Below are 13,523 nucleotides of genomic sequence, written 5' to 3'. Positions count from 1 at the left end.
ACGCATATCAAACAACCAATCATCTTCTACATTAAGTATTGCAACGGAAGTTCGTGCGGATGGTCTAATGTTTCTCATTTACTGTATTTATAGATATGTATAATAGGTCTATATTATATAATGTACATTATATCTGGTGAAATTGCTTTGAATTAACATTTTCTCGTGATAAATTGACGCTTTTTTATCAGCATGTGATTTACTGAGTCTATGATGACATAGTTTGGCAATGGAACACTCAGTTCTTTTGTAGTGATTATTAAAGTGTAAATTGACCCGCAAACCATTTGTTGATTTTCACAACTCAGAAACCGAGTATTAATTAAAGAGGGAGTCACAGTCGTAACTTAATCAATACATAATTAATAACTACTTTTTCCTTTTGACCAGCTTTACTGACAGCGATTTTAGACGTAAGGAAATTGTTGTTGGTCAATCTTTTTGTTAAATAACATTTTTAAAAGAAAGTTTTAATGGTTTTATGTACAGATTATTGAAACAATTGTATTTTGGTCCTGATTTTTCTAGTGATTTACAAGGATTTAAACAAATAAAATTAGCACAACTAGTAAAATCGTGCTTCTCTATAAACAGGTATAGAAATACATACATTAAATGTGATTAATGTGGCCGTGAATAAACATTTTCACTATTGGCGCCCTCTGCCGTATAAAAACAAAATGATCTCATCGTTTATACAGTGTGCTTTTCACGGCTTGCTACATCTGCTAAAGCAAAATTAGGCTATGCACGCTTGCACGTGTGTTATATATTTTAAACACACTGCTGTGGTGGCTGAACTTGTAGTTAAATATCAAGAAATAGAGGCACACTCGATTAATCTGCGTTCGACGGTGCGGTCTGAAACGCAGTCGAATCGAGGTCATTTCACGGGAAGTCTCCGCACTCGCCAGCCATATCCAACGGCTCCGTGCCGCTGTTTCAGTCAAACAAACACGACCAAGTCCTATCTACTTAAACAGATGAAAGCTGATATCTTTAAAATCGCTCGATAAGGTCACAATAAAAACAAATGTTTCAGACAAACAGCTAAACCTGACATCAATTGTATCATTTTTTTCTGGCTCTTGTACTGGATGGCGCCAAGCGGGACTTCTGTCGTTAGAGCGGTCGCACTTTTTCCATTCACAGTAATAGCAGTGCAGTGTGGTCAGTATCTATAATCTTTGGTTTAATTATCTGTGTTCTGTAGTGCGTCCTGAAACGTAAACGGAAATGAGAGGGTATTTTGAAGTACGTTATCCAAAAAATTGTGCATGTGAAGATTTCAGCTAAGAATACAGCTCTGCTAGTTATTCAGTTCTAGCTTTTGTTTTAATAGTTTAGAGATTGCACACAGTTTCTTTGAATATGAATTCGGATTGCTCTGTTAACGTTATTATAAACGCAATGTGAACTAACGTACCACAAACCCCTAGTATCTTCATGTTTATAAAACAATTCTTTGAATCGCTTTACTCTATTTCTGTTCATCCACGAGTAAGTTACTAACTTTAGTACAAACATACTTGATTGTCCTGCAATGGCCAGTGTGCACGAAAGCTTGTATTTCAATCCCATGATGACAAATGGGGTGGTTCATGCAAACATATTCGGTATCAAGGACTGGGTAACTCCATATAAGATTGCGGTATTATGTTTACTCCACGAGATGTCCATAACTAAACCAATGGCACTATTAGACAGAAGACGACTTAACAAACTCATCCTACCTTTACAACAGGTATGCATAGTTTTTAAAGAAGTATGAAAACACTCCGCTTGTACATAGAGTTCATGTTTGCTGTGTATATGTGCAATGTCCAGGGTCCAGATTTACCACTGGAGCAGTTCCTTAAGATAGTGGAAGAGTGCTGTCCTCGGATGGTCAACGTTGTTAAGATCAGGTAAAATATCTTTAATATGTTTTGTTGGATAGATTATATTAATTGTTTATTAAACCGATTCTTTATTTCTAGTTTGTTTGTAATGGCTGACGGAGAGTTGCAAGACATGGAGCATTTCTTTACTCTTCTACCAAGTGCTTTCAGCGATTCGGAGGCATTCAAAACTAGTGTTGTAGGTCTGAACATATTTGTCCGTGTCATTGCTGTAAGCACATTGGACATGGTTGAAGTGGACACTTCCCCCTGTTTGTATATTATGGGTCAACTAATATGTTTTTTTTTTTTTTTTTGATATTCAGTATAATTTGCAAATTCCAGCTAGGGATGCATAATAACGATTAATCGTGATTAATCTATAGCGGAATAAAAGTTTTTGTTTACATCATATATGTGTGTGAACTGTGTATAATATAACTTTGTATAGATAAATGCACATGCATGTATATATTTAAGAAATGTTTACATGTGTACATACATTTATATATAAATGTATAATTTATATTATATATAAATACTTAGTATATAAATATATATTTTTCTTAAAATTATACATGCATGTGTGCATATTTATATATAAATAATTATTATACACAGTTCACACACATGTATGATGTAAACAAAAACTTTTATTCTGCTATAGATTAATCACGATTAATCGTTATGCATCCCTAATTCCAGCTAATGGAAAGATTAGCGTAACTATGCAGAAATGTTTCTTATGATCAGAAGATGCATCCTTAACGGTTTGAAATATTTTTGTAGGCAAACATATAATTGTGTCAACATATTCATTTCTTTGACAAAAAATAATAAAAAACAAACAATATTTTAAATATGGTTTATTTGAACCAGATGATGATGACAAAGCAGCCGATAAGAGCCCAAAACTTTTAAAAAGCACTGCAGGGATGGGGAGAACTAAGAAGCTACATTTTAAGATGCAAAAATATAACATCGTTTTGATATATTTTGCATTTCTTGTCACAATATAACTATCATAGTTACATTGGTGTAATTGTATGGTTTGACTACTATTCTTAAATTTGTTAAAGATTATAAATAAAGAATAAGTCACCCTTAAATTTTAAACCGTATTGTACGGTACTGCACCGTACTGCTAAATCTGTTGTGAGGTCAAATATCATAGTGATGCTATTGTTTGTAAAGACTCAAACCGTCTATGAGCCCCATTCACTTTCATAGTATTATTTTATCCTACTATTGAAGTGAATGGGGCTCACAAACGGTTTGGTTACAAACATTCCTCAAAATATCTTCCTCCGTGTTCATTAAAACAAAGACATTTTACAGGTTTGTAACAACATGAGAGGGATTGAATGATGACAAATCATTTTTGGGTAAACTATCCCTTTAAGTTTAGTCCATGACTAAAATGCTTGTTTGAGCATATCTTAAATACAGTATGTCAGTGCCATACACTACTAGTAATGGTTTTTGTAAGGTATTTTTGTAAAAACCACTTAAATGTCCTAATATAACTAAGGCATAGTCCTGGATTAATCTAAAACCTGTCCTGGAAACTGACCCTGCATTTCTTCTCTCTCTCTCTCTTCAGGTCTGTTCATGCGTCAGATGCTACTAGCCTATAATAAACTATCTTTTAGTCAGGTGTATAAACTGTACAAATCCCTGCAGCAGTATTGCCATCGCAACAGCCAACTTGAGCAGTCTGTTCTGCCCACCGAAGACATGGAGCTGACAAGCAATGAAGACCCCAGTGTTGACCATATAGACAATGTTGAGCTGGACACACCATCTCTACACCCGTCTGAACTGAGGTCGGAAGATCTGTTTTCATTAGTGACACCAAAGTTGTGTTTATTGCATGGGAGTGGATCTGACTGTGGGTGTGTTTTTCTCATAGGTCTGATGATACACAAGGTCCTTTATCTCAGAAACAGGCAGAATACTTCCTCGCTCGACAGGTTTGTTTTGCCACCTTAAAGCTTAAAGGGACACTCCACTTTTTTTGCAAATATGCTAATTTTCCAGCACCCCTAGAGTTAAACATCTGAGTTTTACCGTTTTGGAATCCGTTCAGCCGATCTCCCTGGGTCTGGCTGTACCACGTTTAGCATAGCTTAGCATAATTCATTGAATCTGATTAGACCATTAGCATCGCGCTCAAAAATGACCAGAGACATGTAGTGACATCGTGTACTAAGGCCGACGGAAAATTTAAAAAAAAAAAGTTGCGATTTTATAGGCCGATATGGCTAGGAACTATACTCTCATTCTGGTATAATAATCAAGGACTTTGCTGCTGTAACATGTGTGCAGCAGGTGCAATGATATTACGCACCGCTCGAAAATAGTCCCCAGCTAGGTAACTTTCAATGTGACCGGCACTAAGTCACATTGATTAGGTTTAATGTAACTACAGAAGAGAAAATGTTGAAACTTTTTGGTCATTTTTGAGCGTGATGCTAATGGTCTAATCAGATTCAATGAATTATGCTAAGCTATGCTAAAAGTGGTACTTTCAGACCCGGAGATTAGCCGAATGGATTCCAAAACGATAAAACTTGGATGCTTAACTCTAGGGGAGCTGGAAAATAAGCATATTTTCAAAAAAAGTGAAGTGTCCCTTTAAGTAAAGTATATTTTTATCCCACCTTAAAGGAATATTCCATTTTCTTAAAAGAAAAATCCAGATAATTTACTCATCATCATGTCATCCAAAATGTTGATGTCTTTCTTTGTTCAGTCGAGAAGAAATTATGTTTTTTGAGGAAAACATTGCAGGATTTTTCTCATTTTAATGGACTTTAATAGAGCCCAACATTTAATACTTAACTCAACACTTAACAGTTTTTTTCAACGGAGTTTCAAAGGACTATAAACGATCCCAAACGAGGCATAAGGGTCTTATCTAGCGAAACGATTGTCATTTTTGACAATAAAAATAAAAAATATACACTTTTAAACCACAACTTTTCGTCTAGGTCCGGTCTAGCGCGACCTAACGTAAATGTGTAGTGACGTAGGGAGGTCACGTGTTACATATATAAAGCGCAAATTTGCGGACCATTGTAAACAATAAACTGACACAAAGACATTGATTAGTATCAGTTGACATACAACAACGTAGGAAGGGTCCTCTTTCAACACACTTGTAAACACTGGGGCGGAGTTTCGCGTTCGTCCTCTGTGACCTCTTGACGTCATGACGTATTGCGGGGGGTCAGCTGGCGCATCACAACCGGATTTAGACGAGAAGTTGTGCTTTAAAAGTGGATATTTTTTATTTTTCTTGTCAAAAATGACAAGCATTTCGCTAGATAAGACCCTTGTGCCTCATTTGGGATCGTTTAGAGTCCTTTGAAACTCAGTTGAAAAAAACTGTTAAGTGTTAAGTATTAAATGTTGGGCTCTATTAAAGTCCATTAAAATGAGAAAAATCCTGCAATGTTTTCCTCAAAAAACATAATTTCTTCATCAACATTTTGAATGGCATGGTGGTTAGTAAATTATCTGGATTTTTCTTTAAGAAAATTGAATATTCCTGTAATCATACATTTGTGAAAAAAAACAACAATATTTTGAGCTTATTTAGCGATCAATATGCCTCATATCCAAAGTAATGCAAAAATAAGTGCGGTAGGTTAAAATATGGTGGCACGTTGATAACTTTGAATCTCATTGGCTCTCATGTGTCGTGATTATTTGTAATAGTCGTGTTTGTCACGTGACACATGAAAACCAATGAGGAAGTCGTATGCATCTGGGATGGCATGAAGGTAAATAAATGATAAGAGAATTTTGATATTTTCATGATTTCATGAAACCTGATTTCAGAACATGTCCGGTTTTTTTTTTCTAAGGCGTACCTGCTGAAGAATGATGAAAACAAGGCCCTCTCACCAGCTAAGCTACAGGACGAGCTTAACAACATCCTTAAATTCAATCCTGACTTTGCTGAAGCTGTGAGCTCATATGTTTTGCTTTCCTCTAAGTGTTTTGTGTCATTATACAACAACCAAAGTTGTTAAAGATGATCATATTAATGTCATCCACTGTTTACACCATTGTATTACTGTAATTGTATGGTATGGTACCTAATTGTCTTAATCCATTATAATCTCTCTATACAGCATTACCTCAGCTATCTAAACAGCGTACGCGTGCAGGATATTTACATCTCCACTCACAGCCTCCTCCACTATTTCGACCGCCTCATTCTGTCCGGTGGAGAGGGGAAAAGCAACGGAGATGAAGGCTATGGCCGCAGTTTGCGTTACGCCGTCCTGAATCTGGCAACCCTGCACTGTCGCTTTGGACATTAGTGAGTAGTATTGGTGCTCGATTGTGTTTAGACCATTATGTTGTGTTTGAAGCATTGTATTTTAGCTTCAGTTGCTGTATGAGTTTAACTTGCTTATTTCATGTGTTTGTATGTGAAGTCAACAGGCTGATCTGGCTCTGCAAGAGGCTATTCGCATTGCACAAGAAGCAAATGACCATGTGTGTCTCCAGCACTGTCTGGTAGGAGCTTTTTTCTTATGGATAATAAACAATTAATCATTATTTATGAGTCAAATCCAGGCTATGGTTTCATAATCTAATAATGAGATTAGGAGCATCAAAGTTTGATTTCAATCCGACATGATCTTACTTCATCAATATTAAAAATATATCAAGATTCAAGGATATATTTTCCTTACATTGTGTTGGATGCTTTTATGTAAAAAAACTGTCTGATATTTTAGTCGCTTAATTTACACAAAAATAATCAAGTTCTGTCCTATATATGTGTTTTAGAGTTGGCTGTATACACTAGAACAGATGAAAGGATCTGAAAACATTGTACTGACTGAAGAGTCTGTGAAAATCGCTGCCCACTTTTGTCTCCCAGTAAGTAACTTTTCTGACAGAGCCCTTATATTGACATAAAGCTTTTATGTTATCATTTTGATACATGAGCACATAAACCAATATGTAAAGCCAATATACCATGAAGAATACTTCATTTTTTTTTGCAGTATTTAGCGTCTCTGGGCATTCAGTCCTTGGTCCAACAGGGAGCAAAACATGGCATCCCAGCTAACAAGCTGCTAGACGCTCTGCGGGGTACAGACATCATGCACTGGAAGCAAAGCCTTTCTGAGCTGATCGAAATTAGCCTGGCACAGACCACCTCCATATGGAGGATGTATGGCAAAAGGTTCAAAATTTTCTGTGTGAAGTCTTATTGGTCATATAACTTTGAAGAGTTTTGATTGGTTAAGTTTAGGGCTGCATGATATTGAAGGAAATTGGTTATGCAATAGCTTGCTAAATAATACAATATGTGATACAATATAGCTTTAAGTTTGACATATGAATAGTAGTATGCTTTGTCATGTTATGTTTTATGTACACTCGCATGTGAATAATAAAAAAACTCCAGCTTTGATTCTGCACTGAATTCAGTGGCACAATTTGCATTATGGGATGTGTTTCATTCTCTCCGTGTTTTCTTTAGCACAATGGCACGACAGCAGGCCCAACTTCTCTTGAACATGAATAGTCTGGACCAGGTCAACTTCAGCGTGCAACAGAGCAACACTGAGGCCATTGCTGTCGTCCTCTGCCACCTAGCAGAGCTTCATGCTGAGCAGGTGCTTAATATCACATCTACCACGCCGTATCAACATGCAATGCATGTAACTTTTAGTTTGTTGAATCGGTAGGCTTGTTCCTGAATGCTTAATGTCATTGATTGTACATTTAGAGTACATTTACATGTTTCTTTTGCCCGTCTTCAGGGCCTGTATGGTGTTGTAAGTGACATCATGACGCACCTAAAACAGCGGTTTCCTACTCATACTCAACATGCAAAGGTCAGGCACCCTCCAAGCACAATATATCATCTATCAGCAGCAATTTATATCATGCATATGTTTTGTGTTTGAACAGCTTTGGATGCTGTGTGATCTGAAAATTCAGTTTGAGAAAGCTATGAATGATGGGAAATACCACTTGGCTGAACCTCATGTCGCGGCTATCTCTGCTTTAAACAGCACAGAAGGATTGTACAGGTATGTGCAGACCGCAGCAGACATATTGTACTCTTTTCAGCAGACTATAGGTTTGCGCATGTGTCTTTCCAGGAAAGCCCAGTTACTGAAAGCATTGAATCAGACGTCTGAGGCATCTAAGATCCTACAGCATTTGGAGCAGCTTTGTGAGAGGAGTAAGAACATGGAGATGATCATCAGGTATGTGTATATGGAGGATTCTCACGAAAACTTGGTTTTAAAAATGTCAAGCATGAAAATGTAAAAATTGCTTAAATTTACTTTTTTTCCCACCAGACATTGAAAAACAAAGTCTGGAGTAAATGGGAACATTAATTTAAAAACTTTTACTTATCATTTAACACTTTTTGTAACATAATTAAAAAAATTAGTCCTAAAAAATCATTACCGCAACAGTCAGAAAACATCAACACTGACATATTTTCAAAATGACATGACAAACCTGAAAGAACATAATTTGGAGATTCTGCACATGCATTTAAAATCAAAGTATTATGCTTCTATTAATTAAATTACCATTTAATAAGCATCTGTTGCGGTAATGATAATCAAAATGTCGTGTAAGCATTCTGACAAGACAATATTTCAAAATAACTGTAAAAAAAAATGATCTTACCTGGTAGCCATCTTGAAGTAACTGGTCCATGTGCTTGGTCACTCAAAATCAAACTTTATTAAAATTCTGTATGTGTGCTTAAACTGTTCTCAAAAAGTGTTGCGGAGGATGAGAACATCAGGCATGGACACATAATTTTCCTAATTTTTCTTCATTATTATACATATATATATTATTATACTTGAATATTAAGTAAATATTTTTTCTGTCATCTAAAGTAGTCTAGCAAAACATCCATTTATTTTTTTCTTAATATTTTTGTGTTAATTTGATTAAATTACAACATAACGCATGTTGAAACACAGCCGGACACATTGCGGTAATGAGAATTTCAGCAGAAAATGAGATAAAATTTACAATGATAAATTCTTATGTTGAAATCACACATTGTGCAAGGTAGAACACAGTATTGTGTTAATTCTGATGCTTTTTAATGTTACTATATTACACATTTTAAAGCTAAAATCATTAGTGCCGTGGTGTTTCAATGGTTTTGTGAGAATCACCCATATGATAATATGTGCTTATTCAATAGCAGTAATACTTTATTCATTGTGTTTTTTAATATTTTATTTTATTTTATTAAAGCAATTAGACACCCGAGACCTTTTCGTATCATGAATGTAGCACAGCCTCTGACCCCAAAATATGTATTTGGAAATAAAGAAGTGCATTGTTGAGATCACATGGCACATGAGTGTTAATCTTCAGTCTGTCTGTGCTGTAGGGTGATGCTGTCCTCTGCTGAACTTCACTGGGACTCGTCGGGTTTTGCGACAGCTCTGCCATTACTGCTACAGGCTCTTGCTCTGTCACGCCAGCACAACCTCCAGAGTTTGGCTTCAGAGACGGTCTTACACCTGGCATTTACACAGGTACACCCCACACACCCCTTACAGTGACTAGCAAATGCTGATGAAAAGTAATGAGGTAGGGAATTGGAACCAAACACTTTAATAACATGATTAAGCAACCCTATTGAGTCCCATTGTAATGGTTATTTATTATTGTCATCTTTCTCTTTCCAGCTAATGTTGGGTATTCCTGAGCAGGCTTTAGTATTGGTTCAGGATGTGCTGGAGTCTGTGTTAGCTCACGGGTCTCTGATCGACAAGGGCAGAGCTTTGCTGCTGGCTTCTCGTTGTCAGATGGCTCTGGCAGGAACGGCTGATCAGGAACACAGATTGCGGGGTACTGACTCACCCAATGTAACATTACTGTTGCTTTTTTTATCTCACACAGTATTTAATTAAGGATGTGTAATTGATTTGTTTTTCCTCTTGTATGCAGCTCTAGAACAGGCCGTGCACACATTGGAGGAGGCAGCGGTGTATTTTTCCCACCTTGACTGTAAAGAGCGTATGAGGGATGTGTATTACCTACAGGCACGCTTGCATCACTCTCTAGGAAATGTATCACAACGCAATAAATGCGCTATGCTTTTCCGGTTACTTGATCAGGAGCTCCCGCTGACTGGAATGACTGTTGTCAATCGTCTTTAGACAACTCCAGATGACAAAGTTTATCTGACCGAACATGATAATAACGCTTGTATCCAAGCGTTATTGTCAGCATTGTAGGGAGTGCCTTGTGAAGTGCGTGTAATTAAAATACATTTTGTTTTGTATGTGAAAAACTGTTTGTGTGTTATTTTACATTTTATAAACGAAAAAGAGTCACAAGGTGGCTTTACAGAAAATACATTTTTAACACAAACCATAGAGACAAAAGAAAAAACAGTATACAAATAAGGTTAAAATAATTTTTTTATTTATAAATTAAAAAAAGGGTATAAATGATATTAAAATGGAAATTGATACTTAACATATTTAAAAATAAAGAAACAGGAAAATTAAAAATCACTTAAATGTCTTAAAAAGTAGTTTATTTGTTCTTCTTAATTTTTTCCAAAAGATCTGTTAGCTTTAATTACTATAAATAATTGTCTTTAGGATTGTAATTGGACCATTAAATTAATTGTGTTACAGTTGTTGGTTGCTGATCTTGATTTTTACTTAATACATGAATTTGTGCTTTAGTGTGAAAACTGATCATTTTTAAAGGTATGCAGATGTTTGCTGGTAAAATAAAGCATATTTTAATCTACTAAAAATATACTTTTGTAGTACAATGTTATTTTTTGTGTTAAATAAAAGTATAAAAGTTATTCACTACAAATATTTTAATTAAAAGTATAGTTCTTCAAGTAGTACTTAAGTGCACTTAAATAAAATATACTAAATACTAGTCATGGGAGAAACGAAGCTTCACTGTTTCGAAGCACTCGAAACACTTAAATATGGCGCCACCTGCTGGTGAAAACATTGTAAAGCAACAAAGATCTCAGAACACTTTTTACAAAATAATTGCAAAAGGTTTTTCTAAAAATGTGTTTTTAGGAAAAATTAATTATTTAACTTTATTATGCCATTAAGTAAAAGTGTATTCCGTGTATTTGGCACAGTTTAAGATTTTCTTAAGCTTATCTTAAGTGATATTTTTGTATTACGTACAAAATTAAGTGCGTAAAAATAAAACACTGACTTCAGTGTACTTAAAGTGTATTTAAGTAAACTTTTTTTCCACGTAGCCTATATTTTAATAGCAGTTATTCGTTCTTTTACCACCATCATGTTTCTAAGTCTGTGTCTCTATATGCTTAAATGTTTGAAATTATTTTGTAGACAAAAATATAATTGTGCCAATATTTTATTTTAACAAATATTTAATATAAATATTTAATATATTATGGATACTTAAAAAATGTAAGAAAATGCAGCCATTAATAAAATAAATTATTTTTGATTTTGCTTTTTTTTTTTTTTTTTTTTTTTTGCATTTTTAGTCACAACCAGGGATGGGCAGTATTTCAAATACATGTATTTAAAATACGTATTTGAAATACAAAATAGTATTTTGTATTTTGTATTTTAAAGCCTTTGAAAAAAATGAAATGTAATTTGTATTTAAATACATTTAAGATGAGTATTTTTGTATTTTTAAAATACTCAAAATACTTTGAGCCAGTCAACCAGTCAGGGTGCTGTTTTCATGCATCAACTAGTTCAGACCAGACAACAGAGTTCAGGTAAGCAAATATATCTGTGCAGCTTTTAGTGGGCAATAATTGAAATGTTGGAGTGGGAAATAAAGCAAAGGCGATTGAATTATTGGGTGTGATGTGATTTGTGTTATAACTGTCGCAAAAGGAAATTCAAATTCACACTTGCATGTTGGCAGGCAGTTGCACGCTACAGTTGCACTTGCACATTGCACGACTGAGACAGAGTGTGGAACGCTGACAATTTGCCTACACTTTTGACTTAAAGGAAAACCACAATTTTTTTATATTTTACTACGTTCTTATCTCAACTTAGACAAATGAATACATAACTATCTTTTTTCAATGCATGGAGAAAGAGCACATAGTTTGCAGCATTTCGACCTCGGCGCGCAGTAACATCTTCACAGGAGTAATGATGTTACTGCGCCAGAGGTTGAAGTGCTGCAAACTAAGTGCTCTTCCGCCATACAATATAGTTCTCATTTTTTATTCACTTAAAAATCACGTTTTATTTTGTGCCACCATACTTACTTGTGTAACTATGTAACAGTCTTTAAATAGGGAAAACATGGAAGTGTTTGGTGGCTTCTAAATTCATCCCTGTTTGGATCCTAAGGAATAAATGGGACTAGGCTAAATGCTAACACATTCATGACATGCTGTGCAAAGATTAAGTGCACATACAGTATTGAAAAAAGATAGGCATGTATTAATTCATCAGGTAAGAACATAGTAAAATATTGAAAAACTGTGTAAACCTAAAAGGCTTTTATGCTTGACGTGCTTTCTATTGTATAATTCTGTGAAATGACAGAGGGCGACTCGTGAGTAATTGTTCTCAAAACCATCAAAAAGCAGCGATGAGAGGAATTAGTTTGGCGAATAATTTGTCTCGTGAGACGTTTGTAAATGCATGGATTTCTTAACATATAAACTGATTAGGTTGTGGGTCATTTTGACGACACATGAAAAAGTTTTTACTTTACTTGAAGGGGTGTTCATAAGGCTGACATGACACATTCATAATCATAACATGACACGTGTCATGAATATGAAGGAGATTTTATGGATGTTTATGACAACTGTCATTAAGTGTCATTTGTTCAATTATGTCATTTTTATTGCAAAGATGACACTAGCCTCTTAGTAATTCTGGTAAATTACCATGAATTTACCAGAATGAATTTACCAGTAAATACAAAAATGTGCTGTTCACACACGCAGTGGCGTTCCGTTATTTTACCAGTAAGACATCATTCACACATCACGACAGTATCAAAATACCGGTAAACTCGGAGAGAAAGCGGAAGTTACCTGTGGCGCGCGGCCGGTGAGTTCCGTCCGTGTCGTATTTGTAAACGGCGGGTTATGACTTAATACCACGGTCCGTATTTTGTTGTTTTCACATCTGTGGCAAACGGTCGCGAAGTTGCTCGTGACCAAATAACATTGCGTTAGGCGGCGTCAAACGGAACCTGCGCGTTTGTAAATTAGGCTTTACAGATGGTGTGCTAAGGACGTCGGCAATTTGGCAATTAGATGGTAAGCTGTTTTAAACAACTTTGGTGAAGAAATGTGGATATCAACTTCAGGTGTGCTCGACTTTTAAGCAACATGTGTGTGGAAACGTCCGTAAACAGTCTGGGGGAAACCGCGTCACCTGTATAAAAAAACTTTCTGATTGGCCCGCCCGATCTGTCAGCGCGGTCTGACGTCATCCGTTCTAAATGCGGGTAATGCTATATTTTTCGTTAACACACAGCGCTTACCGGTAAATTACCGTTAATCTTACAGCCTGTCTTACTGGTAAATTGGGAGCACTGATTTACCGGAAAGGTTCTGTTCACACATGACATGTTAACTGCAATTTACCAGTAAATTACCAGTAAAGACTG

At 35.6% G+C, this 13,523-nt stretch overlaps 1 protein-coding gene across 1 annotated transcript; it reads left to right on the top strand.

Annotated features, from left to right (window-relative positions):
• Positions 1-966: 966 nt before the first annotated feature.
• On the top strand, positions 967-10,200 carry anapc5 (anaphase promoting complex subunit 5). Its single transcript, XM_055169214.2, has 17 exons — positions 967-1,744; positions 1,828-1,907; positions 1,980-2,083; positions 3,484-3,706; positions 3,793-3,853; positions 5,753-5,854; positions 6,023-6,213; positions 6,332-6,413; positions 6,690-6,782; positions 6,911-7,092; positions 7,393-7,528; positions 7,676-7,750; positions 7,827-7,948; positions 8,021-8,128; positions 9,292-9,439; positions 9,593-9,755; positions 9,855-10,200. Exons 1-17 carry the CDS (start codon positions 1,544-1,546, stop codon positions 10,064-10,066), a joined length of 2,283 nt encoding a protein of 760 aa, XP_055025189.2. The 5' UTR covers positions 967-1,543; the 3' UTR covers positions 10,067-10,200.
• The last annotated feature ends 3,323 nt before the right edge of the window (positions 10,201-13,523 follow it).

Source organism: Misgurnus anguillicaudatus, chromosome 5 (genome assembly GCF_027580225.2).
Source record: "Misgurnus anguillicaudatus chromosome 5, ASM2758022v2, whole genome shotgun sequence".
NCBI classification, from domain to species: Eukaryota; Metazoa; Chordata; class Actinopteri; order Cypriniformes; family Cobitidae; genus Misgurnus; species Misgurnus anguillicaudatus.
Note: the sequence above shows the minus strand (reverse complement) of the source record. Positions and strands in the feature narration are given on the sequence as shown.

Bases quoted from the DNA above. Each gene is read 5' to 3' on its own strand.
- anapc5 (XM_055169214.2), top strand. From the start codon at position 1,544: ATGGCCAGTGTGCACGAAAGCTTGTATTTCAATCCCATGATGACAAAT. The intron at 1,908-1,979 runs GTAAAATATCTT...CTTTATTTCTAG, and splicing joins GTCAACGTTGTTAAGATCAG to TTTGTTTGTAATGGCTGACG. The intron at 6,783-6,910 runs GTAAGTAACTTT...TTTTTTTTGCAG, and splicing joins CTGCCCACTTTTGTCTCCCA to TATTTAGCGTCTCTGGGCAT.